This window comes from Syngnathus floridae, chromosome 12 (assembly GCF_059516105.1).
Source record: "Syngnathus floridae isolate MCC-2025c chromosome 12, RoL_Sflo_1.0, whole genome shotgun sequence".
NCBI classification, from domain to species: Eukaryota; Metazoa; Chordata; class Actinopteri; order Syngnathiformes; family Syngnathidae; genus Syngnathus; species Syngnathus floridae.
The window spans coordinates 871,667-895,078 of NC_142424.1; the positions used below are offsets into that span (position 1 = coordinate 871,667).

Sequence of the window (23,412 nt, forward strand, 5' to 3'; positions counted from 1 at the left end):
TTCCATTCAAAAATAAACAGAACTAAAATGATGCATTTAAACCGTATGCCAAGGGAAATTAAATGCATTTAGTGACGGTTTTGGGTTCATGATTTTATTTTTGCTTTTCTGTTAAACCGAACCAAATGTTCCTGAGAAGCACGGTGGTCCAGTGCTTAACAGTATGTTCTGGGTCCAAAGCTGGAGTTGGCAAATTATTCCCTCCTGTGCTTGTGTGGGTTTTCTCCAGCTACCTCCATCACGTCCATGTTCACTTCAACAAAGGCGTGAATGGACTCAAATAGACAACAAGCTCATCCGCCATCCAAACAACGACAACCACTGTAGAAAATAAAACTCGATGATTCACACATTCATGTATCTTTGTCCGAGTCCTTGTTTGCAGTTTCCGATTGAGGACATTTCTCCTGGCTGGACTCGTTCAGAACAACTTGGAGGGCATCCGTTCCTCCCAGCCTCCTCACCGTCTCTCCTTTGGCAGCCAAGATCTCCTCAATGTTCCTGACAACGTTAACAGCGAGTAGGCCAAGTCAAACTCACGCAAGATGGTCAATTTGCACATTAGAGCTTACTTCTGTTGACCATCTAAGCATTGCTGCCATTGGGTGAGTAACCTTTTAAATGAAACTTTTAGGACGTTGTGTAGGGAGTTTATAACAACTAAAATGTCTACAATGAGCCAATCTTACAAATGGACCAACCTTTTCCCTTCCAAATCGGTGAACCAGCCCAAGTTGTCGGCGATAATGTGGTGATTCTTGCATCCCGAACATGTCACAATAACGACACCGTTGTGATACGCCTGCTTGGAGATCTTTTGCGTGGATCTGGCGGAGCATACCTGCCAAGTTTCAATTTGCATTCAGTTCATCACCGAGCGAAGCTTAAAGGATGTGGTTAAACAGAAGTACCTTGCATGTGTACACCAGGTGGTAATGTGTCGACTGGATTTTCCCAACGGCCTCGCTTGAAAAGCTTCTCCAAGGGGTCTGGACTCTTTCCGAGTATGCCTGAAGGCGACCATTGCACCGGTCCAAATTAGAAAGGCTTGCTATCGGCCCAAACGCAGGGTTGCAGCGGGGGTAAAGTCGACAAAGCGATGAACGAGATTGCAAACCCCGAACGAAACCCATCGTCGATTTGGACATCTGTGGCGACCGTAAACGAGCTAGACAGCCGTGAAACGCCATGAGGTTGTTTACGTTTGCAGCTGCTGGGTCGTCGCATGTTTATGACGTCATGTTCATGCTACGAGCTTTCTTTTCACTGGAGCGTCGTGTTTTGATGTTTATTCATACAACATTAGTTCTATATCTGTTTGCAACGTCTCAATGATATATTGTGTCAAATAATCTGAGCGTTGTGTTTTTGTTTGAGCGAGCGGAACCGACGTTGCTGTTGTTTTTGTATTCAGCTGTAACCTATTGCTTTTATTTGGAAAACAGAGAGCAGGAAATATGCTACTTCCGGCAAGTGCGTGCTAACTGACCAATCAGCGGCGATCTTGGAACCGACTTTTCCGGGATTTGCAGCCTTTGGTTTTCCCGAATCTGGCTGTCCAACTGGGTCCCCACCCCACCCGGGTCCCCACCCAACCCACCGAACCGATGTCGTCCGGCCGGCCTCGGGGTTGAGAAATGTTTCCCTGGCGTGTGGGAGAGCTGAGAGACAGCAGCCTCCTTAAAAGTGGTGAGTTGTTTTTGTTGTTGTTGTATTAGTTGTTATTGTTGTTGTTGTTGTTTTTTACCTCCCGGAAGTGAAGAGCTCCGGAGGGGTGGGCAGCCTTTTTATTGCAGGTCTTTGATTTGTCCTAACGTGTTTTTATCTGTCTCCGGCTCTGCTTTCGGCCTACTTGTACGTCATCAAGCTGACTCGCTGTTTTGCCAGTGAGGACAAATAGCATAATGAATGTGCACCTGAAATTGAATGTCCAGAAAATCGTATAAATGCCTAGACGGCTTTCATGGATGTCCACAACTTTGAAAAAGTCAGTTCATTGCCAATTTGCTATCTGTAACCCACTGACACCACCTGCCGTATATATGTAGACTTGCAATTAGTATTTGAAGAAAGAACCCCCGTGCTTTGATGGCATCACATGGGATTGTGACATCACCAACTTGTAAAAAATCTAGTTTGACCTAGTTCCCCCCAATCATCTCCCACATTCGATCAACAATTGAGTATTGGATTGTGCTCTGAAGAATGGCAACATGTTTCAGATTCTTTTCAGAAGGGGAAGTAGCTGAGTGCGGTTTGATATAGATGACCTAGACAGAAACGCCTTTCCCGCCTCGTCACGGACCGGTGGGACAGTTGAGACGGTAACTTTCTGCCTCTGGAGGCGGTATCAGAGCAGCGATGAAGGCGGCAGCAGCCCGGTTATGTGCGAAAGGCACACGGCGTGCGCTCGGAGGCTAACCAGCCGCTCGTGTCGTTTGCATCCCCGCAGGTAAGCCGTCATGATCCCCATCACAGAGCTGCGCTACTTCGCCGACACCCAGCCGGCGTACCGCATCCTGAAGCCGTGGTGGGACGTCTTCAACGACTACATCTCGGTGGTCATGTTGATGATCGCCGTGTTTGGCGGCACGCTGCAGATCACGCAGGACAAGATGATCTGCCTGCCGTGCAAGTGGGTCGCCAACGACTCGTGCGAGGCGGCGCCCGCCGGCGCCCCGTCGGCCCCGCGGCCGGGGGAGCCCCGTGGCATTCAGAACGACCTGGACCGCCACCAGTACAGCTACATCGACGCCGTGTGCTACGAGAGCAAGCTGCACTGGTTCGCCAAGTACTTCCCCTACCTGGTGCTGCTCCACACGCTCATCTTCCTGGCCTGCAGCAACTTCTGGTTCAAGTTCCCGCGCACCAGCTCCAAATTGGAGCACTTTGTCTCCATCCTGCTCAAGTGCTTCGACTCTCCGTGGACTACCAGGGCGCTGTCGGAGACGGTGGTGGAGGAGAGGGACTCCAAGCCTCTGGGGAAGGCCAACGGCTCGAACGACAAAAGGACCCTGTACCAGCCGCTGGCCGCCAGCAAGGACGTGGAGGCCAGCGTGCCCATGCTCCAGAGAACGAGGAGCAAAATCGAGCAGGGCATCGTGGAGCGATCGGAAACGGGCGTTCTGGACAAGAAGGAAGGGGAGCAGGCCAAGGCTCTTTTTGAGAAGGTGAAGAAGTTCAGGATCCACGTAGAAGAAGGCGACATCATCCACCGTCTGTACGTGCGTCAGACGGTCATCAAAGTCATCATGTTTTTGTTGATCATCAGCTACGCCAGCTACTACGTTTGCTACATCCGCTTCGGCGTCATGTGCACGGTGGAGACGGAGAAGCTGACGGGCTTCGGCACCTTCTACTGCGCCCACCCGCTGGCGACCCTCTTCCAAATCCTGGCGTCCTTCTACATCAGCCTGGTGCTGGTGTACGGCCTGATCGCCATGTACACGCTGTGCTGGATGCTGCGGCGCACGCTCAAGCGCTACTCCTTCGAGGCCATCCGCGAGGAGGGCAGCTACAGCGACATCCCCGACCTGAAGAACGACTTTGCCTTCATGCTGCACATGCTGGACCAGTACGACCCGCTCTACTCCAAGCGCTTTGCCGTCTTCCTGTCGGAGGTGAGCGAGAACAAGCTGCGGCAGCTCAACCTCAACAACGAGTGGACGCAGGACAAGCTGCGGCAGCACGTCTCCAAGAACTCCCAGGAGAAGTTGGAGCTGCACCTGTGCATGCTGAGCGGCATCCCCGAGACCGTCTTTGACCTGCCGGAGCTGGAGAGCCTCAAGCTGGAGTTCATCCCCGACGTCACCATCCCGCCCATCGTGGCCAAGCTGTCCATCTTGCGCGAGCTGCGGCTCTACCACACGCCGGCCAAAATCGAGTCGGCCGCCCTCACCTTCCTGCGAGAGAAGCTCAAGTCCCTGCACATCAAGTTCACCGACGTCAAGGAGATCCCGCTGTGGATCTACAGCCTCAAGAACCTCAGCGAGCTGCACCTGACGGGCAACCTGAGCGCCGACAACAACCGCTACGTGGCCCTGGACGGGCTGCGGGAGCTGAAGAGGCTCAAGGTGCTGCGGCTGAAGAGCAACCTGTACAAGCTGCCGCAGGTGGTGACCGACCTGAGCGCGCACCTCCAGAAGCTTTCCATCAACAACGAGGGCACCAAGCTCATGGTGCTCAACAGCATGAACAAGATGGTCAACCTGAGCGAACTTGAGCTGGTGCACTGCGACCTCGAGCGCATCCCGCACTCCATCTTCAGCCTGTACAACCTGCAGGAGATCAACCTGAAGGACAACAACCTGAAAACCATCGAGGAGATCATCAGCTTCCAGCACCTGCGCCGCCTGGTGTGCCTGAAGCTCTGGTACAACCAGATCGCCTACATCCCCATTCAGATCGGCACCCTCAACAGCCTGGAGAAGCTCTACCTCAACAGGAACAAGATCGAGAAGCTGCCCGGCCAGCTCTTCTTCTGTCACAAGTTGCGCTTTCTGGACTTGAGTCACAACAACCTGACTGTCATCCCGGCCGACGTGGGCTTGCTTCAGAACCTGCAGCACTTTGCCGTCACAGAAAACCGAGTAAGAAGCTCACTGTGCAGATAAATCCAGGTTCACTGCACCTTCTGAAGCCGTACGTACGCCTTCCTCCCCCAGATCGAGGCGCTGCCCATGGAATTGTTCCAGTGCAAGAAGCTGCGCGTGCTGCAGCTGGCCAACAACTGCCTGGAGACGCTGCCGGCGTGCGTGGGCGAGCTGGCCGGCCTGATCCAGCTGGAGCTGCGGGGCAACAACCTGGAGAGCCTGCCGCCCGAGCTGGGCGAGTGTCGGCTGCTGCCGCGCGGCGGCCTGGTGGTGGAGGAGAAGCTCTTCAACACGCTGCCGCCCGAGGTCAAGGAGCAGCTGCTGAGCGCAGACAAGGAAAAAGCCTGACGCCTCGTCTCATTTTTATTGCCTCGGCGAGGTAAGTGGGACGTGTGACGCTCGCTAATGTACCCGAGAAGCCTTAAATGTTCCTTGCTTAACACTTTGGGCCTCAAAAGTCAATCAGAACCGCCTGGGGCGTGCCACCTGGGCTCTGTGCCAAGCCCCCCCCCCCCCTTTTTTTTTTGTTTTTAAGTGATTTTCTTCCTTTTTGCACTGCCTACGTGCCAATGGACCAGAATCGGACATCCGGAAGGAACTGCTTGAACAGAATCGTAATCATTCACTCAACTGGCTTTTTATGGAGCCGACTACAAAGTTCACTCATCAAATCAGAAAGTGGTGGACGTTTATATTTGCCAAATGGAATCTGCTCGTTTAGCGCCATAGGCGTATAGGTTTTGTTTTTTAACGGATAGGTGAGAAAGGTGTGGCCTCGCAAAATGCAGACAAACGTCGCGTTGTCGCTTTGCCTCTATTAGCTGCCGTAACGCATGGGCCAAAGTATTGCTTTTCTGGTGATCGTGACCATTGTACGGAAATGTATCGTGAGCGCATCTACGGGGTGGCGCTTAACCCTCACTACACGTTCCGACACGACTCCAAAATGGCCGCCTCAATATTTCGTGGATGTGGAGGCCTCTCGTTTTTAGCTTTTGCAAGCTAAATGGACATTTTTAGCTGCTCACGTCCACTGCTTTGAACCGCTTCACGTGGCTTAGCATGTTGCTAACATGGCCTTAATTTATGTCTTTTAAAAAAAAAAAAAAAAAAAAAAACTTAAGCTGCACACTAAATGTTTACCCAATTACAGAATGCGTTCTTACAGTTGCCTGATTGTTTTGTATTTTGATTCTAATATTAAACGCTTTGACACAGTTAGGGTTTACTTGGTGTTTTTGTGCAGTAGTTGATGGCAAAAATATATATATATACTGTATAACTGCCCCCACACTGAGTTTCTCTGCACACTTGATCTGCTAAGATTGGGGAAGATCCAGAGCCACTTTCAAGTTGCCAGATTGTGAAAACACCTGTGACACCGCAGCGATCATGACAAAGCCAACAGGTAAGCAGAGCTGCATTGTATTTTATTGGATGCTTAGATTCAAGTTCAAGTTCTGGTAAGTGGCGCAATGCATTTTGCAAGTGTGAAGTTTAATGTACGTTGAAATGTAATTGGGGGAAAGACACAATAAACACTTCTTGCTGTTAGTTTTTTTTTTTTTTTTTTTTTTTAATCATTGAGCTTAAACATTGTTGCGTTAAACACGGCAGCTTGAACAGGTTGCCATTCACTTTGTGTGCCACTGAATTTAACTCGTAGCGTATAACTGTGATTTGTAACTCAACTAAGTAGCCGCTAGGGGGCGCTAGACAATTGAGTTCTCCATAGCCATGCGCAAAAGAGAAAATCCCATGAGCTGATCCGTTACATCCGGGCGTATGAGGTAGGTCACGTTGCTACTGGCTCAGCCAACGAATCAGCAGAAGCTTCCTCCTCTCAGAAGGCACACAGTTTTGTTTTTCAGAGCCGTGAAGACAACATGGACTTCCTAAGTGACCGAGATGTGCAAAAGGTGAGAAATGCATATCATTTGATAAAGAGACCGTGTATTCTTTCCCAGAGGGCAGAAGGTCAAACAAAGAGTGAGCCGGGTGACCCACATCTCTGGCAATCGAGGTTGCCTTGCGGGCGAGATGGGAGGTGTAAATGTCCTTCAGGGAGGGGAGCGAAGCACCAATAATCTTACTAGCCGTATTCACTATGCGCTGCAGGGCCTTCAAGTTCTGTTCAGTGCAGTTACCACCCCAGACAGCGATGCAACTGGTGAGGACGCTCTCAATGGTGCCAGGGTAGAATGTAGACAGGACTGCTTGAGGAGCACATGCACGCCTGAGCTTCCACAGGAAGTACAGGCGGCGCTGAGCTTTCTTTGCCAGTGACGAGGTAAGCTGCGAGTACTGCCAATATATTTGGAGTTACTGGAAATATTTTCTTCTTGAATTATGCACATTAATGTACAGTAGCAAAGGACCTAGCTGCACATTCAGTTGATTAGAATACAAAAACATGTTTTGTACCAGTTCAGTGTGATGATAACCACAGAAGAGGAATTCAATTATTTTGGGAAAAAAAGGATACAAGTTTAAAAACAACTCCAAATGAATCAAGTGTGAGTGGAACTTGGTGCTGTCCCTGATGTGTGTGTTGTTTTTTTTTTTAGTACTTTGAGGACGGCTACGTGGTTCTGGACGGGTTCCTGACGCCCGGCGAGTGCAACGAGCTGCGTCAGAGGATGTCTGAGATCGTGGACGCGATGGATGTGCCGGCGCACTGCCGCACCACCTTCACCACCTACCAGCAGGAGCAGCTCAGTGAGCAGGTTAGCTGCTTCGGTGCTGGCAAGTAGTCAAGTACATATACTTACTTACTGATTTGATCCAACTCGGCGGGTTTCTGTCAAATGCCTTCCTTGATGTCACACTGCAGATGCAGGTATGTGACCTTCTTATTTCATTTTAGCAGACCCAATTTCGTAAGGTTCGAGAAAGGCGGCCATACTGAATATTTTTGAGTTTCATAATTGAATCATACAGCAAAAGAAAAAAACATCCTAACATTGTCCATATATTTTTTGCAATACTTGTTGCTAGGCAGAATTTGTGGGTCACACTTGTCAGCATTTTTTTCCCCAATTTTTTTTGTGAATGTTGAATGCGTTTGATGAAGTCAATCAGCTGTTGTGCTTTTGACCCGCAGGGAAACGCCGACTATTTCATCACCAGTGGAGATAAGATCCGTTTTTTCTTCGAGAAGGGAGTTTTTGACGATAAAGGTCAGTTGGCGTATTTATTAGCTCCTCATCATCTTCAGTGAAGTGATTCTTTTTTTTTTTTTTTTTTTTCTTTTTTCACCCGCAGGAGAGTTTGCGGTGCCCAAGCATCGATCGCTCAATAAAGTGGGACATGCGCTGCATGCTCATGAACCTTTGTATGAAAAAGTTACGCATTCAGACAAAGTTCAGGTGAGAAAGTTCACCGCACACCACAAGTGACTTTTTATGGGGTTTTTTTTGCAAGTGAAAGGCTCAAACACACGCTGGTGAAATCCTTTCACAAATCACAAAAATTGTTAATGTGTACGAGAGCATTCCACTGGCGTTTGTAAAAGCGTCCGTTCCATTTGTGAATGTCTTGCGCGCTCATGATCCTCTCAGGGAATCGCCAGGAAGCTTGGCCTGGTTCATCCTGTCATTCTGCAGAGCATGTACATCTTCAAGGTCAGCCTGCGCAACATGCAAAAGATATCAGTGAATATTACTGACATTTTTTGTTATGTGTTTCACCCTTCCAGCAACCCAGGATTGGCGGAGAAGGTGGGTGGAGAAAAGTACAAGGCTTGATCTGATCTTTTGATGTCATTGAATATTTGCTGTCGCGCCCCCTAGTGACGCCACACCAGGATGCCACCTTCTTGTACACGGAGCCCCTGGGAAGGGTGATGGGCCTGTGGGTGGCCCTGGAAGACGCCACCGTCAACAACGGCTGCCTGTGGTTCCTGCCGGCCTCGCACAACAGTAAGCGGACACCTTTATCGGCACGCCCGCGCCATCCAATTCTTCGCCTCCCACCCGGGCAGGCGCCGTGACTCGACGGATGGTGAGGACGCCGCCGGGCACCTTCCCCCTGACGGACTTCATCGGCACGGAGCGGGACTACGACGCTGACAAGTTTATCCCGGTAGAAGTTAAAAAAGGTTCATCGAAACTTCTTTTCAGTTTCTAATGTTTCGCTGGCATTTCAACTGGGGTGTGTTGACTTTTGATAGTCACTAACGCGCAGTAAACGACCTGTAGGTGGCGTGGTGCTGATCCACGGCCAAGTGGTGCACCGCAGCGCTGAGAACGTATCCGAGGACACGCGCCACGTCTTCACCTTCCATCTCATGGAGGCCCACCAAACCCGCTGGAGTCCAGACAACTGGTCAGCCTTTCAAACTCAAAGACGACGACCGAAAAAAAGACTTTTGACGTTGCTCCCATTTTTTTCTTTCAGGCTGCAGCCCACCGAAGAACTTCCTTTCCCACCCCTCTACACCAAATGAGGTCGCGGATGACGGTTTCTTCCTAATTTTTCTTAAAAGCATTCATACAAATGATTAGGGATGGAAAAAAGATGAACGAGAAACACAGCTGATATTTGTGCATGTACTTTAATAATGGTGACAGGACGTTTGTACAAATAATTCAATTTCGATACTTGGAAATAGATTCAAAGCAAAATGACACGATGAAATAAAAATGCAGGGAGATCTCGCGTTTGGAGGAAACATTCAATCGTGACTATTTAACGGAGAAAACACTCCTTAAAGTGCTTTCGGAACATGATTCATTGAAAACGAAACATGAAATGTGCCAATAGTGGATCATGAGGCAACATCACATAGTGATCAACTAGGGCTAAGATTTTTTTTCTTCAATTTTTTTTTTCTTTCACATGCAAGATTAAAAATATAGGGAAAGGCTCATATCTTAGCATTAAACTTAGCTTAAACATTCAGTCGTGATCATTTAGGGTGGAATGGGGGAATTTTAAATCATAATAAATACCGAACAGGGTCCCACGAAAGCTGAAAAAACAGCATCTACTTTAATTGTCTCGCCGTTTAAGGCTTTGATACCAGGACATTGTTCACTACTCACGAGCTTTGGGAAAATGACTGAAATTTCACAATGAAGCGAATGAATAATTCGCCAATTTGTTCATCCATCCTTGACTGAAAAACGAACTTTGTTGCGTAGCCTCGTCAAAAATAATTGCTTAGACGGGCATTCATTTTTGCTTTTTTTGTTTCACTTTATTTAACAATAATGAATGACTTAACTTATTCAATCTCAGGGATGTATTATATTTCAGTTTGATTGGCAAAAATAACAGGTTCTCCCCCTCTTCCCCTTAAAAAATGCACAAATTGCAAATATGAGGAACGCTGTCATGCGGTATGCGGGCGCCCTCTAGCGGTGTGCAAAAGAGACTGCACAGTTCACTTGTATGCAAATAAGAACGGATATTTTTTTTTAAATCTTGTATTTATACAACATATTTTCATTGAATTGTTGGTTAGGTACCTTTAGAATCAAGGTTCAAACTATGCATCATGTTTCATTTCATCATTTAGTTTCATTCTGAAATTTCAACCCAAAGCGTCATAGCCCTAACTTTGAGTAGTTCATGCCAGAAAATGTTTTCCAAGGCCATCTGTAGGCACGTCAACAGCCTTGCGCTCGTTCCAGTAGAAGTTTTGCCGTCTGCGTCTTTTGTGCCATTCTTCGCCCGCCCGCCCGCCGCTCTTGTCGTCCTGTCAGAGCGTGAGCAGGATGAGCAGGTAGAGCGGCAACAGCAGGTTGTCGATCTGCGAGGTGTACGCTTCCAGCATGGCCACCAGCGCCACTGAGCTCAGGATCCACGAGTAGGCGCCGTTGAGGTTGACGCCCACGTCGAAAATCAGCAGCAAGGCCACGCCGACGATCTGGGCCAACACGGACGTGGCCGTGCCCTCCATGGTCTTCTTGGTGCCCGGCCATCGGATCTCGCCCACGGCGCTTCCCAACACCGACGCCGCCGTGTCGCCGATGCCCACCGCCAGCACGCCGGCGTAGGGCACCAAGCCGCCGGCCCCGGGGAGCGTCCCCTTGGGCGCGCAGGCCCCTGGGAAGATCCAGATGGGCAGCGCCATGCCCAGCAGGAGGTAGATGTGGGTGAGGATAAGCGGGCCCGAGTCGCGTTCGTCCAGGAACAAGGTGAGCATCTGGCGAAGAGGGCGGCCCAGCGGCTTAATCCGGAAGTAGCGCACGTACTCCAGGAAGAGGAAGACGGCCAGGCAGCCCGCCGACGCCACGTGCAGCAGCTGGCTGTCGTAGAGGAGCCCCGGGACGAAGGTGGCCACCACGATGACGTGGAAGTACTTGCGCACCACCGTGGAGGCCTGGTGCTTCTTGGAGCCGGCGCGGCGCTGGTAGTTCTGGTGCAGTACCACGCCGGTGGCGGCCAAGCACAGCGCCGCCCAGTACGCCACGAGTCCCAGGCGGCGCCGGCTGAAGGTGATAAAGTCCCACAACCACATGATGGGATGGCGCCCGATGAAGAGCGACAGCCACGGCATGAGGATGCCCAGGCCCAGCACGGCCGTCATGGTGTGGAAGAAGAGCGACGACACCCACGTCTCCGACTCCATGAAGCAGAAGAGCAGCGCAAAGACCACGCCCAGCAGCAGCGAGCCCACCACCAGCACGGGCAGCAGGTAGTGGACCGGGTCAGCCCCCTTGGCCTCGGCCCAGCTCAGCGAGCGCTTGATGAGCTGGTTGACCACCAGGCTGACGCCGCCCACCACCAGGAGCGCCTCGCCGGGCGTGAAGCAGCGCGGCAGCAGGTACAGCACAATGAGGCTGAGGTAGACGAAGATCAGCAGCACCTCCAGAACTTCGATCACCTCCGACACCGTCAGGGTCTGCTTGGCGGTGTACAGAATGGCGCTGGCCGAGAGGCCGGCCACCACGCAGGTGTTGACGGGCACCGGTCTGGTGACGCCCAGCGCGATCAGAGACAGGAAGAGCGCCAGGACCATGCCGCTCACCGTCACCACCATGGTGAAGCGCTCCAAGTGGACGCTGCCCGCCGACGCGCATTTGGCCCGCAGCACCAGACCCAGGAGCGGCATCACCATGGAGGCCGGGACGATGCCGCTGTTGGCCGCGGGGCGGAACTGGAAAACGGCGCCGCCCGACTTGAGCAAGCGGTCCCACTTGTGCTGCACGTAGAAGGCCTGGATGAGCAAGGCCACGGCGCACCACGAGTGCTGGTTCCACAGCGCGGTGTGGACGCAAAGAACCACCGCCGACACCACGGCTGACTCCACCAGAACCGGGTCGACGTGCGGCGTCATGGCTGCGGATGGCCAGGCGGGCTTGCTGCGATCAACTTGCGGCCGCCGTCTGTCACTTCTTCATTTGGCCCACGGCTCACTCTAAAAGCGGTTCATTTGGAAGGTGAAACACAGGTGGCAAAAAAGAAGAGACTATAACGACTCAGTCAAATTGCATAGAACAGATATTCGAACTGAGAATGTAAATGTGGGCCAGGTGAGAAGGCCTTGCTGTCACTGAGCGCTCACCGCTGCTTCCTACCGGGGTGAACCTTCACACACTCCCATTGACGCACGCTTGCATTGCACAATAACCTTTAGTCCCTGCGAGGGCTTGCTAGTTACACTTTTAACTAACCCCTTGGGGATGCATAGTTGTTATTAATGACTATTTTGGGCAAAAAGCAAGCACATGATTTTTCAGCTTATTTATTTCGGATCTGAGGCTTGCTGAGATGCTGCAGGATGGCGACACAACACAGCGTTATCCGTAACGAAACACTGCAAATAATCAACATATAATGGTCGTCATAACCACCGAGGATGCACAGAGAGAGAGAGAGAGAGAATTAAATTATACTTACTGCGTTATTGTGTTGTCATACGGACGAGGCGAATGAAAGGGTGTCTTCCCTTTGTCAGAGAACGTTCGTCTCCCAGCCAGTAGGAGGCCGCCATGTTTCGATAGCCGGGTCACGTGGTAGCCCCACTTTCCATTGCTTCATTTGATTGATTTGTTTATTTTACATAAAATTATAATTTGGTGTGGCTATTGATTGAGTAAATAATAGTATTACGGTAAATACATTAAGTAAATGTAAATCATAATTGATACGATTTTCGCCGTCCACAAGATGACAGCAGTAACTGCTAACCCCGAACTCCATTGCTATGTTAGATTTTTTTTTTTAACAATTTATATCCATTAAGATACTGACGATCATTTATTGCGTACAACTTCCATAAGTACCCGTGTGGCGTTGTTATATTGTCGTCCACAAGACGGCAATCGAGTATTGCATCTCGACGAATATAACCACAAAGAAGTCTAGGGTTGTTGTTGTTGTTGTGACGTAAAAGCCTATCAGCCAATCATAGCGCAGCATCGATGATGGCGGACTCCACGATGAGTTTCAGGTACGAGCCGCCAACTTAGCTCACTTTTTTCGTTTGGCCGATATGCGCTGTGAAAATTGACGAAAAAACTTACGAGGCGACCTTCGTGCTGCAGTTGTTACCCCAACAGACCGCCTTTTTATGGCATATTTCCCCGTTCAGCCGACGGCTCTTAGCGTCACGCTAACTTAGCTTAGCAACAGCGCTAACATTTGAACCGTTCGAATGGCTCGGCGGTGTGGAGTCTATCAAGGCTAGCCGAACATGCGGCATTTCCGCCTTTCAATGCTTTCACTCGTCACCACCGAATGTACAAGTCGAGATAGTGACTTGTAGTTTATTGGCCTTGTTTCTTTCCCGTAGGAGCTGTCGAGAGTTATGGACCATTTTGCTGGGACGTTCTGCGCTGAGAGAGCCAGTATGAGTTTTCTTTGTTGTAAGCCCTAGTCTAAGTGGCCAATTGATTGCCTGTGTTGGATGGATTTGGCTGTTTATTTACCTAGCTGATAGGATATGTGTTTACATTTACTGTTGCATATTCATAAAAGAACTAGCTTAAATCTAATCTCTATATTCAAACCGCCTAATGATCAACCAAACCGTTTAATTTAGTACTGAAAGTCAGTTTCTATAATGTGAAACTCTTCATGGGCAAACTGAATTTATCATTGATTTTATGCTAAGTACAAATCCAGCCATTTTCTTGACACAATGCACGAATCAAAAGATGAATAAACCTGATGTTTTCTGAAGGCTCAGATAGAATCAGAGCTGGAAACACACTGGGAGCGACTGCATCAAGGCCTGAGCTACTACAAGCCACCCAGGTATACTTTGTAGACTTCTGATCTCAAACATGGAAGGGGAGTAACTGTGTGAATGTACCCGTCTAGCTCTTGCTCGGCCACCAAAGTAAAGGAGAAGAAAGATGTCGCTCAGCCGCTGAAGGATTTTGGTCTGAGGCTGAGTAAGCTACTGGTAAGATGTGGTTACAAGCGCTCTTTGTTTGTCAGTTTATTTGAACCTGACTGGTGCGATGTGATGGCAGGGCCTGGATGAGCTGCAGAGTGTGCAGCTGCTACAGTGTTACCTGCAGGAGGACTACAGAGGAACCCGGGATTCCTTAAAGGTGAGCTCTCACTGCACGTCGTGTCCGCTTTTAAATAAACATGCAGGAGGACTCGAGTGATGTTTATACATTTTGTTCGTGTGTGCGCAGGTTGTGCTAAAGGATGAGCGGCAAAGTCAAGCGTTGCTGCTCAAGGTCTGGAGATATGTGCTCCTGCTTTAAAAAAAAAAAACAACAACACTTTGTTAAAATCGAGCGTGTGTGTGCGTCCACAGGTAGCAGACTATTACTACGAGGAGCGCATGTGTCTTCTCCGCTGCGTCCTCCTGTTGCTGACATACTTCCAAGACGAGCGTCATCCCTACAGGGTTAGAAGATCACCACACACGCACACACACACACACACACACGCTCTCGTCCTTGTTTGGTTTTGTGACGTGGCTTATCTTCTCCTTGGCAAGAGCGAGTATTCCAACTGCGTCAACAAGCTAGAGAAGGACCTGGTGAGCAGCTACCAGACTCAGTTCCAAAGCCTCTTCAAAGCCGAGGCGCCCACGTGGGAAACTCACGGGAACCTCATGGTGACGCTCCGCCGCCGCACATCCAGTGGAGACGAGTTGAAAAGATGGCTCGCTAAAGTTTTTCTTGCCGTCCCTCAGACAGAGCGGCAGGTGTCGCGCTGGTTCCTGCAGTGCCTGCGTGAGCAGTCGCTGCTGCTGGAGATCATCTTCTTGTACTACGCCTACTTTGAGATGAGCCCGTCTGACTTGCTGACCTTCACCAAGATGTTCAAGGAGCAGGGCTTCGGACTGCGGCAGACCAACAGGCACCTGGTGGACCGGAGCATGGATGCGCTGGTCAATCGCAACGGGTAAGAACACAATAAATGGATATGTCAAATAAAATAGCGCTTTGATGACAATGCAGCTCATGTTGACGTCTTGTTTTGGTGCAATGCAGCTACTTGAGCTCTCTCATCCTGGTGGAGGGCATGGACGTGGACTTCCTTCACAAGTGCGCCCTGGAGGACTGCACAGAGCAGCATCAGTTCTCCAGTGTTCCCGACATTGTCAAGGTTTGACCAATGCTGCAAAAATAGCGCTGCAGCTTTTTTTTTTTTTTAAATGGATTTCAGTGAACATCTGTTCATCCCTGTCAGGAGATGGACCAGCTGTTGTTGACCTTTGGGGACATCCCCCACCACGGGCCGGTACTGCTGGCCTGGGTCCTGCTGCGGCACACGCTCAGACCCGACGAATCCAACCCCGTGGTACGGCGGATCGGCAGCGTAGCCTTGCAGCTGGAGGTCTTCAAGTACCTCGCCGCCATGCTGAAAGGCCTGGGAGTTTCCGGGAACAATGTAAGACGGCGCCAACCTTGGTACCTACCATCTGTCTGCTGGTTGGATTCAAGTAGTCTTGATTTGAAATCTCTGCCGCAGTGCACAGCAAGCACAGCCAAGATGTGCGTCTACGGCCTTTTGTCCTTTGTCATCACGTCTTTTGAAGAAGAAAGCCTGCAGGTATGTGAGCTATCTTCACACAATTGAGACCGACTATTATTTATTCATCCTAAAATGAAGAAACTACACGTTTTTCTACTTTGGACAGACTGGCAGCGGCGGGTCACAGAGCTCCCACCTGATCGACGCCGCCTGCGAGGTCCTCTCCGCGCCCAGCCTGGCCGAGGTCATTTGGGAAATGGTAGGCGCCGACTTGCATCGCCAAAGAATCTCGCAGGAAAGATTATCTTCATCTTTGCCTATTTTGTTCGGAATCCCGTGACAGAAACCCAACATGGGCTTGGGAATGATTCTTGACAGCGCCGTCGGGATGTTCCCTCACAAGATCGCGCCTCTTTTGCAGCTCCTCACTGCGCTCTTGTCTAACAAGTCCACTGTCAAGAAGGTAAATTGCCATGAAAGGAAAAGAAAAGTCAATCAATGTTGGAATATTTTATTCTGTACCAATGTGGAAAAAGCCAAAGGGTGGAGGTGAATACTTGTGCAAAAAGCTGTGTTGTTCCTTGGTGTGTGGCAGGTGTACAACTTTTTGGATAAGATGTCTTTCTACACGCAAGCGTACAAGCACAAGCCCAACGACATCATCGCCAAGGAGGACGAGACACTGTGGAAGAGACAGACTCCTAAACTTCTCTACCCGCTAGGTTCGTTTGTTTGAATAGGATTCCCCCCCCACCAGGAACGGTAAAACATTCTAACAAGATTTTGTCTACGTATGCAGGCACGGGCCAGACCAACCTGTGGATGCCACAGGGCATTCTGGGCCAGGTGATGCTTGGCGGCGAGCAAGGTTACGTGGTGCGCTGGGACTTCCCGTACAGCTCTTGGACGCTGTTCACGTGCGAGGTGGAGATGCTGCTCCACGTGGTCTCCACCGCAGGTACGCCACGTCTATTCAGTCCTGGAACATTCCCACCCCCGCTCAGCTCATTCCTTCCGTGTGCAGACGTCATGGCGCACTGCGCCCGCGTCAAGCCCATCTTGGACCTGGTGCACAAGATCATCAGCACCGACTGGACCGTGTCGGACTGCCTGCTGCCCCTCACGTCGCGCATCTACATGCTTCTGCAGAGGTAAAACTCTTTCACCAAAAGAATGCAATTTGGGAGAAAGGTCTTTCAAAGAAGTAAAGGTCACGTGTCTTGTGTCAGGTTAACGTCAGTCATCAACCCTCCGGTGGACGTGATCGCCTCGTGCGTCAATTGCTTGTCAGTGCTGGCCGCCAGGATGCCCGGCAAGGTGCTGACGCCTCGCCTCGCCTCGCCTCGCCTCGCCTCGCCTCGCCTCGCCTCGCCGCCACTTGTCCCTGCACTCTCCTCACCTGCTTCTTGTCTCGTCAGGTGTGGTCCAGCCTGCAGCGCACGGGTTTCCTCCCGTTCTCCTCCCACCCCGTGAACAGCATGGCCCAGTGTGTCAGGTGCCGTCCCCTTTCGCCATATTTCAAGGCGAGCTGCAGCAGGCAGGAGCGCTCTTGAATTTCTCGCCGTCTTGTTCCCCTCCAGCGCGGAGGGCATGAAAGCGGGTAACTACGGCAACCTGCTGGTCCAGATCGAGCAGCCCAGAGGGGAGTACGCCGTGACCATGGCCTTCCTCAAGTTGGTCACCACCCTGGTCAAGGTGAGCCGCGCCCGTCGTGATCAGATGTAGGCAAGCGAGTGCCGCTGTCGGTAAGACTGCTGTCGCGTTGCCTTCAGGGTCAGCTGGGCAGCACTCAGAACAAAGGACTCATCCCCTGCGTGCTGCTGGTGCTGAAGGAGATGCTGCCCACCTACCACAAGTGGCGCTACAACGCCTACGGCGTCCGAGAGAGGATTGGTGAGGCGCATTTCAGCGAATGGTGCTTTTGTTTTGTTTTTCCACGTTTGCTGCGGAAAGTCAACTCGCAGTGTTTCCTCAGGCTGTCTCATTTTGGAGCTCATCCATGCCATCCTCAATCTGAGTCCAGAGGGCGGGGACCAGGGCAGGTAGGGCATCAAGTCGAAATGTTGTCGGGAGGCATTTTAAAAATGCCATTCCATTTTTCCTCTCTCTCTCTCTCTCTCTCTCTCTCTCTCCTTTCTTGTGACAACAGCATGCCCACCCTGCAGTCGCTCTGCATCTACAGTCTGGCCAACACAGAGGCCGGGCAGGCGGTGGTCAACATCATGGGAGTGGGCGTGGACAAGATCGACATGGTTCTGGCCGCTCAGCCCAGCAGGTCGGCAGCAAGTCCTCGGTGCCGCTTTTGTGTCCTCCCGCAACGGTCAACAACTCACCTTGTCGCCTTTGCGCAGCTGCGGCTCCGAGGGCCCGGGTCAGGTGCTGATCCAGATGGTCAAGCTGGCCTTCTCGGTCAGCAACAACGCCATCCGCCTCAAGCCGCCCTCTGATGTGGCGTCGCCCCTGGAGCAGGCCCTGACGCAGCACGGCGGCCACGGCAACAACCTGGTGGTGGTGCTGGCCAAGTACATCTACCACAAACATGACCCGGCGCTGCCCAGGCTGGCCATCCAGCTCCTCAAGCGCCTCGCCACCGTAAGTTGCTGTTGCTATTGATTCGTTTATCTATTTGTTTTTTTTGTTCATCGTGCCGAACGCACGTGCTCCTCTGGCCCCGCCCGCCAGGTGGCCCCCATGTCCGTCTACGCCTGCCTGGGCAGCGACGCGGCCGCCATCCGCGACGCCTTCCTCACGCGTCTGCAGAGCAAGACGGAGGACATGCGGATCAAGGTGATGATCCTGGAGTTCCTGACGGTCGCCGTGGAAACGCAGCCGGGCCTCATCGAACTCTTCCTCAACCTGGAGGTGAAAGACGGCAACGAGGGCTCCAAGGTTCGGACCTTCACCGCTCCGGGTGACCTTGCGTGATTTTGCTGCCAATGTAGTCACCCGTTTGTCTTGTGCGCACGCAGGAGTTCTTGCTGGGCGAGTGGAGCTGCCTGCATGTGGTGCTGGACCTGATTGACTCCAAGCAGCAGGGCAAGTACTGGTGCCCTCCGCTGCTGCACCGCGCCGCTCTGGCCTTCCTGCTGGCGCTGTGGCAGGACCGGCGGGACAGCGCCATCTCTGTCCTGCGCACCAAGTACAAAGTCGCCGCCTCGTGCAACGGTGACGAATTGTAGCATCATTTGACTTTCTTTCCCCTAACCCAAACGCAGAGAGAGGTTTTGGGAGAACTTAACCATGCCGCTCTTTGGAATGCTGGCGCCGCCTTCAGACACCACTGAGGTATGGCCTTTCAAACGCTCACTAAATGGAAGATGTAACCTAAGCGAGTGGACTCATTCATTCATTCATTCATTCATTCATTCATTCCCTTCAGCCTTGCGTTTTGGAAACGTGTGCCTTTGTCATGAAAATCGTCGGCCTGGAGGTCTTTTACGTCCATAGGTAAGTTGTCTCTCTCAAGTTTGAAAATAGCATCTTGTAGGGTAGTGTCATTATTAGACTCCAGGATATATGTCAAACGGGGAAAAAAATACTCATCGAAATGGATAATTCAGCGTACGAGATGGAGCTATGAGCCAAGCCAACGAAGCTCCTCCTTTCACTTGAACAGCACCTCTCTGGAGCAGCCTCTGAAGGACGCCCTGCGGAGGTTGGCCAACGCGCGGCGTTACGAGTACTGGTCCCAGTACGTCAAGTCGCTGGTGTGCCACGTGGCGGCCATGGAGGACCAGGGCGTTTGCTACTTCCCCGAGCAGACGCACATGCTGATGCTGGCCTGGCGGATGCTGCTCATCCTCGCCACCGGTCACGTGAGTGCGTTCGCCATTTTTAAACTTTGTGTTTATCCCCATTTCATCTGTTTTTCCCCTCCCTTCTTTCTCAGTCCGACGTGATGCAGCTGACGGACAACCAGACGAAGCTGAAGCTTTTCATGGATGTGCTGGATGCCACCAAAGCCGCCGTAAGTCGCCGGCGTTGCGGCCCTCCTCGCCCGTCGCTCCGCCCGCTGTGGCGTGACCTCACCTCACCTTCTTTGTCCCTTAGCTGACCAGACCCTCGTCGATGGCGTGCCTCCGCCTGGGCTCCATGACGGCCACGCTGCTCCTCGTTCTCCTCAAGCAGTGGAGAAGGTACCAAAGACGAGTGGTCAATTTTGGAATGAGCTGATGTTTTCTGGTTCCTCCTTCCCAGCGTGGTGGCGACCGCTCCCGACATCCTGCCGCCGCTCTCGCTCATGCTGGAGTGCGTCCTGCAAGCCGACCAGCAGATGATTGACAGGACGAAAGCCAAAATCCTGTCAGCGCTCATCTCCGTGCTGCAGATCCAAGGACTCAACGGTACGAGGGGCGCCGCTCTCTCTCTCTCTCTCTCGGTTGTAACCCTTTGAAAGCAGTCCAGCCTTTTTTCTCTTTTTGAAGCCCCGCCCGAGTCAACATTTTAAAAAGCCACTTGCAAGGCGCTTGATGATGTGAAAATGTGTCCGACCCAGGCGGCGAGGTGTCGCAGCTGCCCCAGCTGCTGTTGTGCGTTTGCGAGACGGTGAAAGACGAAGCCTCGTCGCTGAGGGACAGCACCCGTCAGGCGCAGCGCTCGGCCGAGCCTCCGGAGGACGACGACGACGACGACGACAACATGGAGACCGACTTCCCCCGCGGACCCCACAAGGACCAGAGCGACGGGGTGAGTCCGCCTCAGCCCTTTGGTCTTTGGGACACGTTGCCGTCTTTTTTCACACCGGCGCTCTTCAGGTGTGCGTGTTGGCGCTGCACCTGGCCAAGGAGCTGTGCCGCAGCGACGAGGACGGTGAGCATTGGGTGGCCGTGATGAGGAAGGTCCCTGTGCTGCCGTCCGTGCTGAGCGCCATGGAGCTCAGTCTGCGCTCCAAGCAGAACCTCTACTTCACCGAGGCCGCCTTACACCTGCTGCTCACGCTGGCGCGCACGCCGCAGGTCAGCGCAAACGCACATGGCCGCCGCCACAAATGCCTTCAACGACCAGCTCCTCGCGCGCTCAGAAGTCTCAAGCTTTTGTTCCTCCCTCCACCAGGGGGCAGCAGCTGTGGCTGGAGCAGGAGTCATCCAAACGATATGTCTTCCTCTCCTCAGCGTCTATGAAGTCTCCACCAACGGAGCGTCCCAGGTAGTACGGTCGTTTTTCTCCTCTCCCTTTTGGCCTGTGACGTGAAACGGCGCCCTCTCCTGTGCAGAGTTTCAACCGCAAATCTCAAGACTGCGCGTGCTGGCCCGGCGTCTACCGCCTGTGCGTGTCCCTGATGGAGAGTCTGCTCAAGACGCTGCGCTACAACTTTATCAGCGAGGCGCTGGACTTTGTGGGCGTGCACCAGGAGCGCATCCTGCAGGTGTGTCGGCATCGAATGACTTTTTCCACACGACTGTGGCCGGCCGGCCAGCCAGCCGGCCGGCCGGCCAGCCGGCCAGCCAGCCAGCCAGCCAGCCAGCCAGCCAGCCAGCCAGCGCTAACTTGCCGCCTCCTCTTCTCGTGCAGTGTCTGAACGCCGTGCGCACCGTGCAGAGTCTGGCGTGTCTGGACGAGGCCGACCACACCGTTGGCTTCCTGCTGCAGCTCTCCAGCTTTTCCGACGAGTGGCAGTTCCACCTGCCCAAGCTGCTCCAGGATGTGCAGGCAAGTCCCGGAGGACCCCTCCTCCTCATGCAAAAAGAGTTTGTTCCTGAAACGTGTTTGAATGTGCTTTCAGGTGAATCTGTGCTACCTTTGTCAGACGTGCACATACCTGCTGCACAGCAAGAAGATGCTGCACCACTACCTCCAGGTGACCGACCGCCACACGCCACCTTCATCTGTCATGTTTTTGCCAGCAGCACTTTTTGGGGGGATTTGACAAGCGGCGGTGGCACTCTCTTCAAAAATGGTGATTTCATGCTCCCCTGTTGATACAATTGCAAATGTTCCTCCTGCAGCCTAAAAACGGCGAGTCGTTGCCCCCCGGGCCCCTCCCCAGGACGCAGCGCCCCTCACAGACCCCCTCCAAGGAAGTGCCGGTGTCAGCTCTGGGGCGATACGAGTGCGACGAAGTGGAGCAGAAGGCCGTGCTGGCCGTCCAGTGCGCTCTGCTCAAGATCCTCAGCAAGACGCTCGCCAGCCTGCAACATTTCACGCCCGACTGCTGCCAGATGATACTGGATCAGGTACCGCACGCACGCACGCACGCACGCACGCACGCATGCACGCTCGTGTCTGACTGCTGTTTTTTTTTTGCTCTCCCAGCTATAATAACGTGAAGGTTTACATTCGACTTGTTTTTTGACTTTGCAAAATGTGCGCAGTGCATGGACCTGTCATCCTACCAGACGCTGTTTGCGCTGAGCTTCACGGCCCCAGCCTTCGATCCCGACGTGTCTCCGTCCTTTGGGACCCTCTTGGCCACTGTCAACGTGGCGCTCGGGATGCTCACCGAGGTACCATCAACACGCATGAGAAAGCGCATGCGTGACGTGACAGGTTTGTTTTCTTTGGATCAGATGGAGAAGAAGAAGGAGACGGCCTTGCTCAGCATCGTGGCTCTCGCCTCCTCCGAGGAGATCCAGGCTCTTAAGTGAGAACTTTGAACCCATGCAAGCAACACTGCCTTCTTGTGTAGATGCCCTAAATATGCACGTTTTTTTTCCTCGTGTGTTTTTGAGGTCCCTTTTGATGTTCACCATGGAGAACTGCTTCTACGTGTTGGTGTCACAGGCGTTGCACTGCCTCAAAGACGTTGCCATCTCGCCGCGAGACAAGCAGCGGCTGAAGCAGGAACTCAGCTCAGAGCTGGTAAGGCTGTTTTCAACCAAGCTGTCAGTCTTGATTGTGCGTCTTTATTATTATGCTTACATTTCAAAATGTTCTCCTAGTCATTCCATATGTTTTCATTGAGCCTCTCAGCCTTCCTTCACATGCAATTTCTCTCTCTCCAGGAACAGCATTCTCTTCTTTTGATAGGTTCTTTGTTTTTCCACAGAGCACTCTCCTATCCAGCCTCGCACGCCATTTCCGCCGCGGCTCGCCTTCGTCCCCGGCAGGGGGCAGCGGTGCAGTGGCCCTCCCGTGCCCACCTCAGTCTAAACCACCCACCCCAGGCTCCAAGGCGATCCACGAGGGCCAGGAGCCGATCATCCAGCTGGTGCAGGCCTTCGTACGACTGGTGCAAAGATGAATGCAACCATGGAAATACCACAGCCAGTGTTCATTGAAAAGCTGCCCAAAAGGCAACTTGTATGGGGTTTTTTTCCTACAAGGCCTAGTTTTATAGGTCCGTTTGACGACCTTCACCATTCACTTTGGATGCGTTGCCAGTGTGGATTAAAAATGTGCACAAGTGATTATAGACAAATGCTGCATTTACAGCATTGAGCTGCAAGTATGTTTGAAAGTATTTGCAAGCGAGTTTTCACTTAACATTGGCGATTTAGCATGTGCATACTTCACAGCTTTTGTTTCAATGCTAAAAAAGATGATTCTGAATGAAGTTTTGAACATGTTTAAAACTTGCTTTTTATATGCACATACAAAGCTTTAATTTACTCCTTACTCATTAAACTTGTGTTCAGTTTTTCAAATAAAAGCCTTATTATACATCATACCTTTGAAGCCTTACTATACATGGTCCTGACGGAAAAACTTGTTTGGACCCGTTTGAAAATCATTGATTTGATATGACTCAAGAATTGCATCGGCTTCAAAAAAGTCACTTCGGTTTCAACGTTAGACAAAGAAAAGCAAACAGATGGGACAACAGTGACACCCAGTGGACAATGTGATTCACTTCATAGCCTCAAATATAAAACGTCAGTAAAATCAATATGCATCGAGAAAACATGTATACGTTTCTCTACATGTACTTGTCGGAAATGACGGGAGAACGACAAAATATCAGTTAAGACGGGGGGGGGGGGGGGGAAGC

General features: G+C 51.8%; 5 protein-coding genes across 9 annotated transcripts; 3 read left to right on the forward strand and 2 right to left on the reverse strand.

The window, feature by feature from the left end:
* Positions 1-78: 78 nt before the first annotated feature.
* Positions 79-1,250, reverse strand: dnlz (DNL-type zinc finger). The gene is made up of 3 exons (XM_088392846.1): positions 912-1,250; positions 702-841; positions 79-501 (listed from the first exon to the last, which is right to left on the reverse strand). Exons 1-3 carry the CDS (start codon positions 1,188-1,190, stop codon positions 354-356), a joined length of 567 nt encoding a protein of 188 aa, XP_088248972.1. The 5' UTR covers positions 1,191-1,250; the 3' UTR covers positions 79-353.
* Positions 1,251-1,256: 6 nt separating this feature from the next.
* lrrc8aa (leucine rich repeat containing 8 VRAC subunit Aa) lies at positions 1,257-6,065 on the forward strand. Of its 3 annotated transcripts, XM_088392811.1 has the most exons (5): positions 1,257-1,689; positions 2,223-2,324; positions 2,453-4,589; positions 4,665-4,971; positions 5,917-6,065. In XM_088392811.1, exons 3-4 carry the CDS (start codon positions 2,463-2,465, stop codon positions 4,938-4,940), a joined length of 2,403 nt encoding a protein of 800 aa, XP_088248937.1. In that variant the 5' UTR covers positions 1,257-1,689; positions 2,223-2,324; positions 2,453-2,462; the 3' UTR covers positions 4,941-4,971; positions 5,917-6,065. The 3 variants fall into 3 exon arrangements, with proteins under 3 accessions (XP_088248937.1, XP_088248936.1, XP_088248938.1); XM_088392810.1 differs by lacking the exon at positions 2,223-2,324; XM_088392812.1 differs by lacking the exons at positions 2,223-2,324; positions 5,917-6,065 and having other exon boundaries at positions 1,258-1,689; positions 4,665-5,810.
* A 303-nt stretch (positions 6,066-6,368) lies between these two features.
* phyhd1 (phytanoyl-CoA dioxygenase domain containing 1) lies at positions 6,369-9,252 on the forward strand. Of its 2 annotated transcripts, none has more exons than XM_088392838.1 (10): positions 6,369-6,511; positions 7,160-7,318; positions 7,696-7,771; positions 7,857-7,960; positions 8,153-8,215; positions 8,290-8,311; positions 8,384-8,512; positions 8,575-8,691; positions 8,792-8,918; positions 8,991-9,252. In XM_088392838.1, exons 1-10 carry the CDS (start codon positions 6,479-6,481, stop codon positions 9,037-9,039), a joined length of 879 nt encoding a protein of 292 aa, XP_088248964.1. In that variant the 5' UTR covers positions 6,369-6,478; the 3' UTR covers positions 9,040-9,252. The 2 variants fall into 2 exon arrangements, with proteins under 2 accessions (XP_088248964.1, XP_088248965.1); XM_088392839.1 differs by lacking the exon at positions 6,369-6,511 and adding an exon at positions 6,733-6,882.
* On the reverse strand, positions 9,129-12,600 carry dolk (dolichol kinase). Of its 2 annotated transcripts, none has more exons than XM_088392818.1 (2): positions 12,441-12,600; positions 9,129-11,958 (listed from the first exon to the last, which is right to left on the reverse strand). In XM_088392818.1, exon 2 carries the CDS (start codon positions 11,875-11,877, stop codon positions 10,297-10,299), a length of 1,581 nt encoding a protein of 526 aa, XP_088248944.1. In that variant the 5' UTR covers positions 11,878-11,958; positions 12,441-12,600; the 3' UTR covers positions 9,129-10,296. The 2 variants fall into 2 exon arrangements, with proteins under 2 accessions (XP_088248944.1, XP_088248945.1); XM_088392819.1 differs by lacking the exon at positions 12,441-12,600 and adding an exon at positions 12,106-12,392.
* nup188 (nucleoporin 188) lies at positions 12,584-23,089 on the forward strand. The gene is made up of 43 exons (XM_088392779.1): positions 12,584-12,993; positions 13,336-13,390; positions 13,726-13,799; positions 13,866-13,950; positions 14,021-14,101; positions 14,192-14,236; positions 14,317-14,409; positions 14,503-14,622; positions 14,701-14,912; positions 15,002-15,116; positions 15,201-15,401; positions 15,483-15,563; positions 15,652-15,744; positions 15,829-15,948; positions 16,081-16,207; positions 16,285-16,443; positions 16,510-16,636; positions 16,715-16,802; positions 16,904-16,980; positions 17,066-17,180; positions 17,258-17,378; positions 17,461-17,527; positions 17,635-17,760; positions 17,837-18,077; positions 18,168-18,374; positions 18,455-18,624; positions 18,701-18,770; positions 18,865-18,932; positions 19,102-19,300; positions 19,375-19,452; positions 19,536-19,621; positions 19,683-19,828; positions 19,981-20,171; positions 20,240-20,440; positions 20,538-20,630; positions 20,698-20,850; positions 20,997-21,134; positions 21,208-21,282; positions 21,431-21,658; positions 21,797-21,928; positions 21,992-22,065; positions 22,154-22,283; positions 22,471-23,089. The coding sequence occupies exons 1-43, from the start codon at positions 12,965-12,967 to the stop codon at positions 22,663-22,665; spliced, it is 5,286 nt and encodes a 1,761-aa protein (XP_088248905.1). The 5' UTR covers positions 12,584-12,964; the 3' UTR covers positions 22,666-23,089.
* Positions 23,090-23,412: the final 323 nt, after the last annotated feature.

What these genes read in the sequence shown, in the direction of transcription:
- nup188 (XM_088392779.1), top strand. Translation starts at nt 12,965, where the DNA reads ATGATGGCGGACTCCACGATGAGTTTCAG. An exon ending in CCACGTGGTCTCCACCGCAG is followed by an intron (nt 16,444 to 16,509) that starts GTACGCCACGTC and finishes TTCCGTGTGCAG; the next exon opens with ACGTCATGGCGCACTGCGCC. An exon ending in TCCTCAAGCGCCTCGCCACC is followed by an intron (nt 18,078 to 18,167) that starts GTAAGTTGCTGT and finishes CCCGCCCGCCAG; the next exon opens with GTGGCCCCCATGTCCGTCTA.
- lrrc8aa (XM_088392811.1), top strand. Translation starts at nt 2,463, where the DNA reads ATGATCCCCATCACAGAGCTGCGCTACTTCGCCGACACCCAGCCGGCG. An exon ending in TTGCCGTCACAGAAAACCGA is followed by an intron (nt 4,590 to 4,664) that starts GTAAGAAGCTCA and finishes TTCCTCCCCCAG; the next exon opens with ATCGAGGCGCTGCCCATGGA.
- dnlz (XM_088392846.1), bottom strand. Translation starts at nt 1,190, where the DNA reads ATGGCGTTTCACGGCTGTCTAGCTCGTTTACGGTCGCCACAGATGTCC. An exon ending in ACCTGGTGTACACATGCAAG is followed by an intron (nt 842 to 911) that starts GTACTTCTGTTT and finishes GAAACTTGGCAG; the next exon opens with GTATGCTCCGCCAGATCCAC. An exon ending in ACCGATTTGGAAGGGAAAAG is followed by an intron (nt 502 to 701) that starts GTTGGTCCATTT and finishes TAACGTTGTCAG; the next exon opens with GAACATTGAGGAGATCTTGG.
- dolk (XM_088392818.1), bottom strand. Translation starts at nt 11,877, where the DNA reads ATGACGCCGCACGTCGACCCGGTTCTGGTGGAGTCAGCCGTGGTGTCG.
- phyhd1 (XM_088392838.1), top strand. Translation starts at nt 6,479, where the DNA reads ATGGACTTCCTAAGTGACCGAGATGTGCAAAAG. An exon ending in GTGACCGAGATGTGCAAAAG is followed by an intron (nt 6,512 to 7,159) that starts GTGAGAAATGCA and finishes TTTTTTTTTTAG; the next exon opens with TACTTTGAGGACGGCTACGT. An exon ending in GGGAGTTTTTGACGATAAAG is followed by an intron (nt 7,772 to 7,856) that starts GTCAGTTGGCGT and finishes TTTCACCCGCAG; the next exon opens with GAGAGTTTGCGGTGCCCAAG.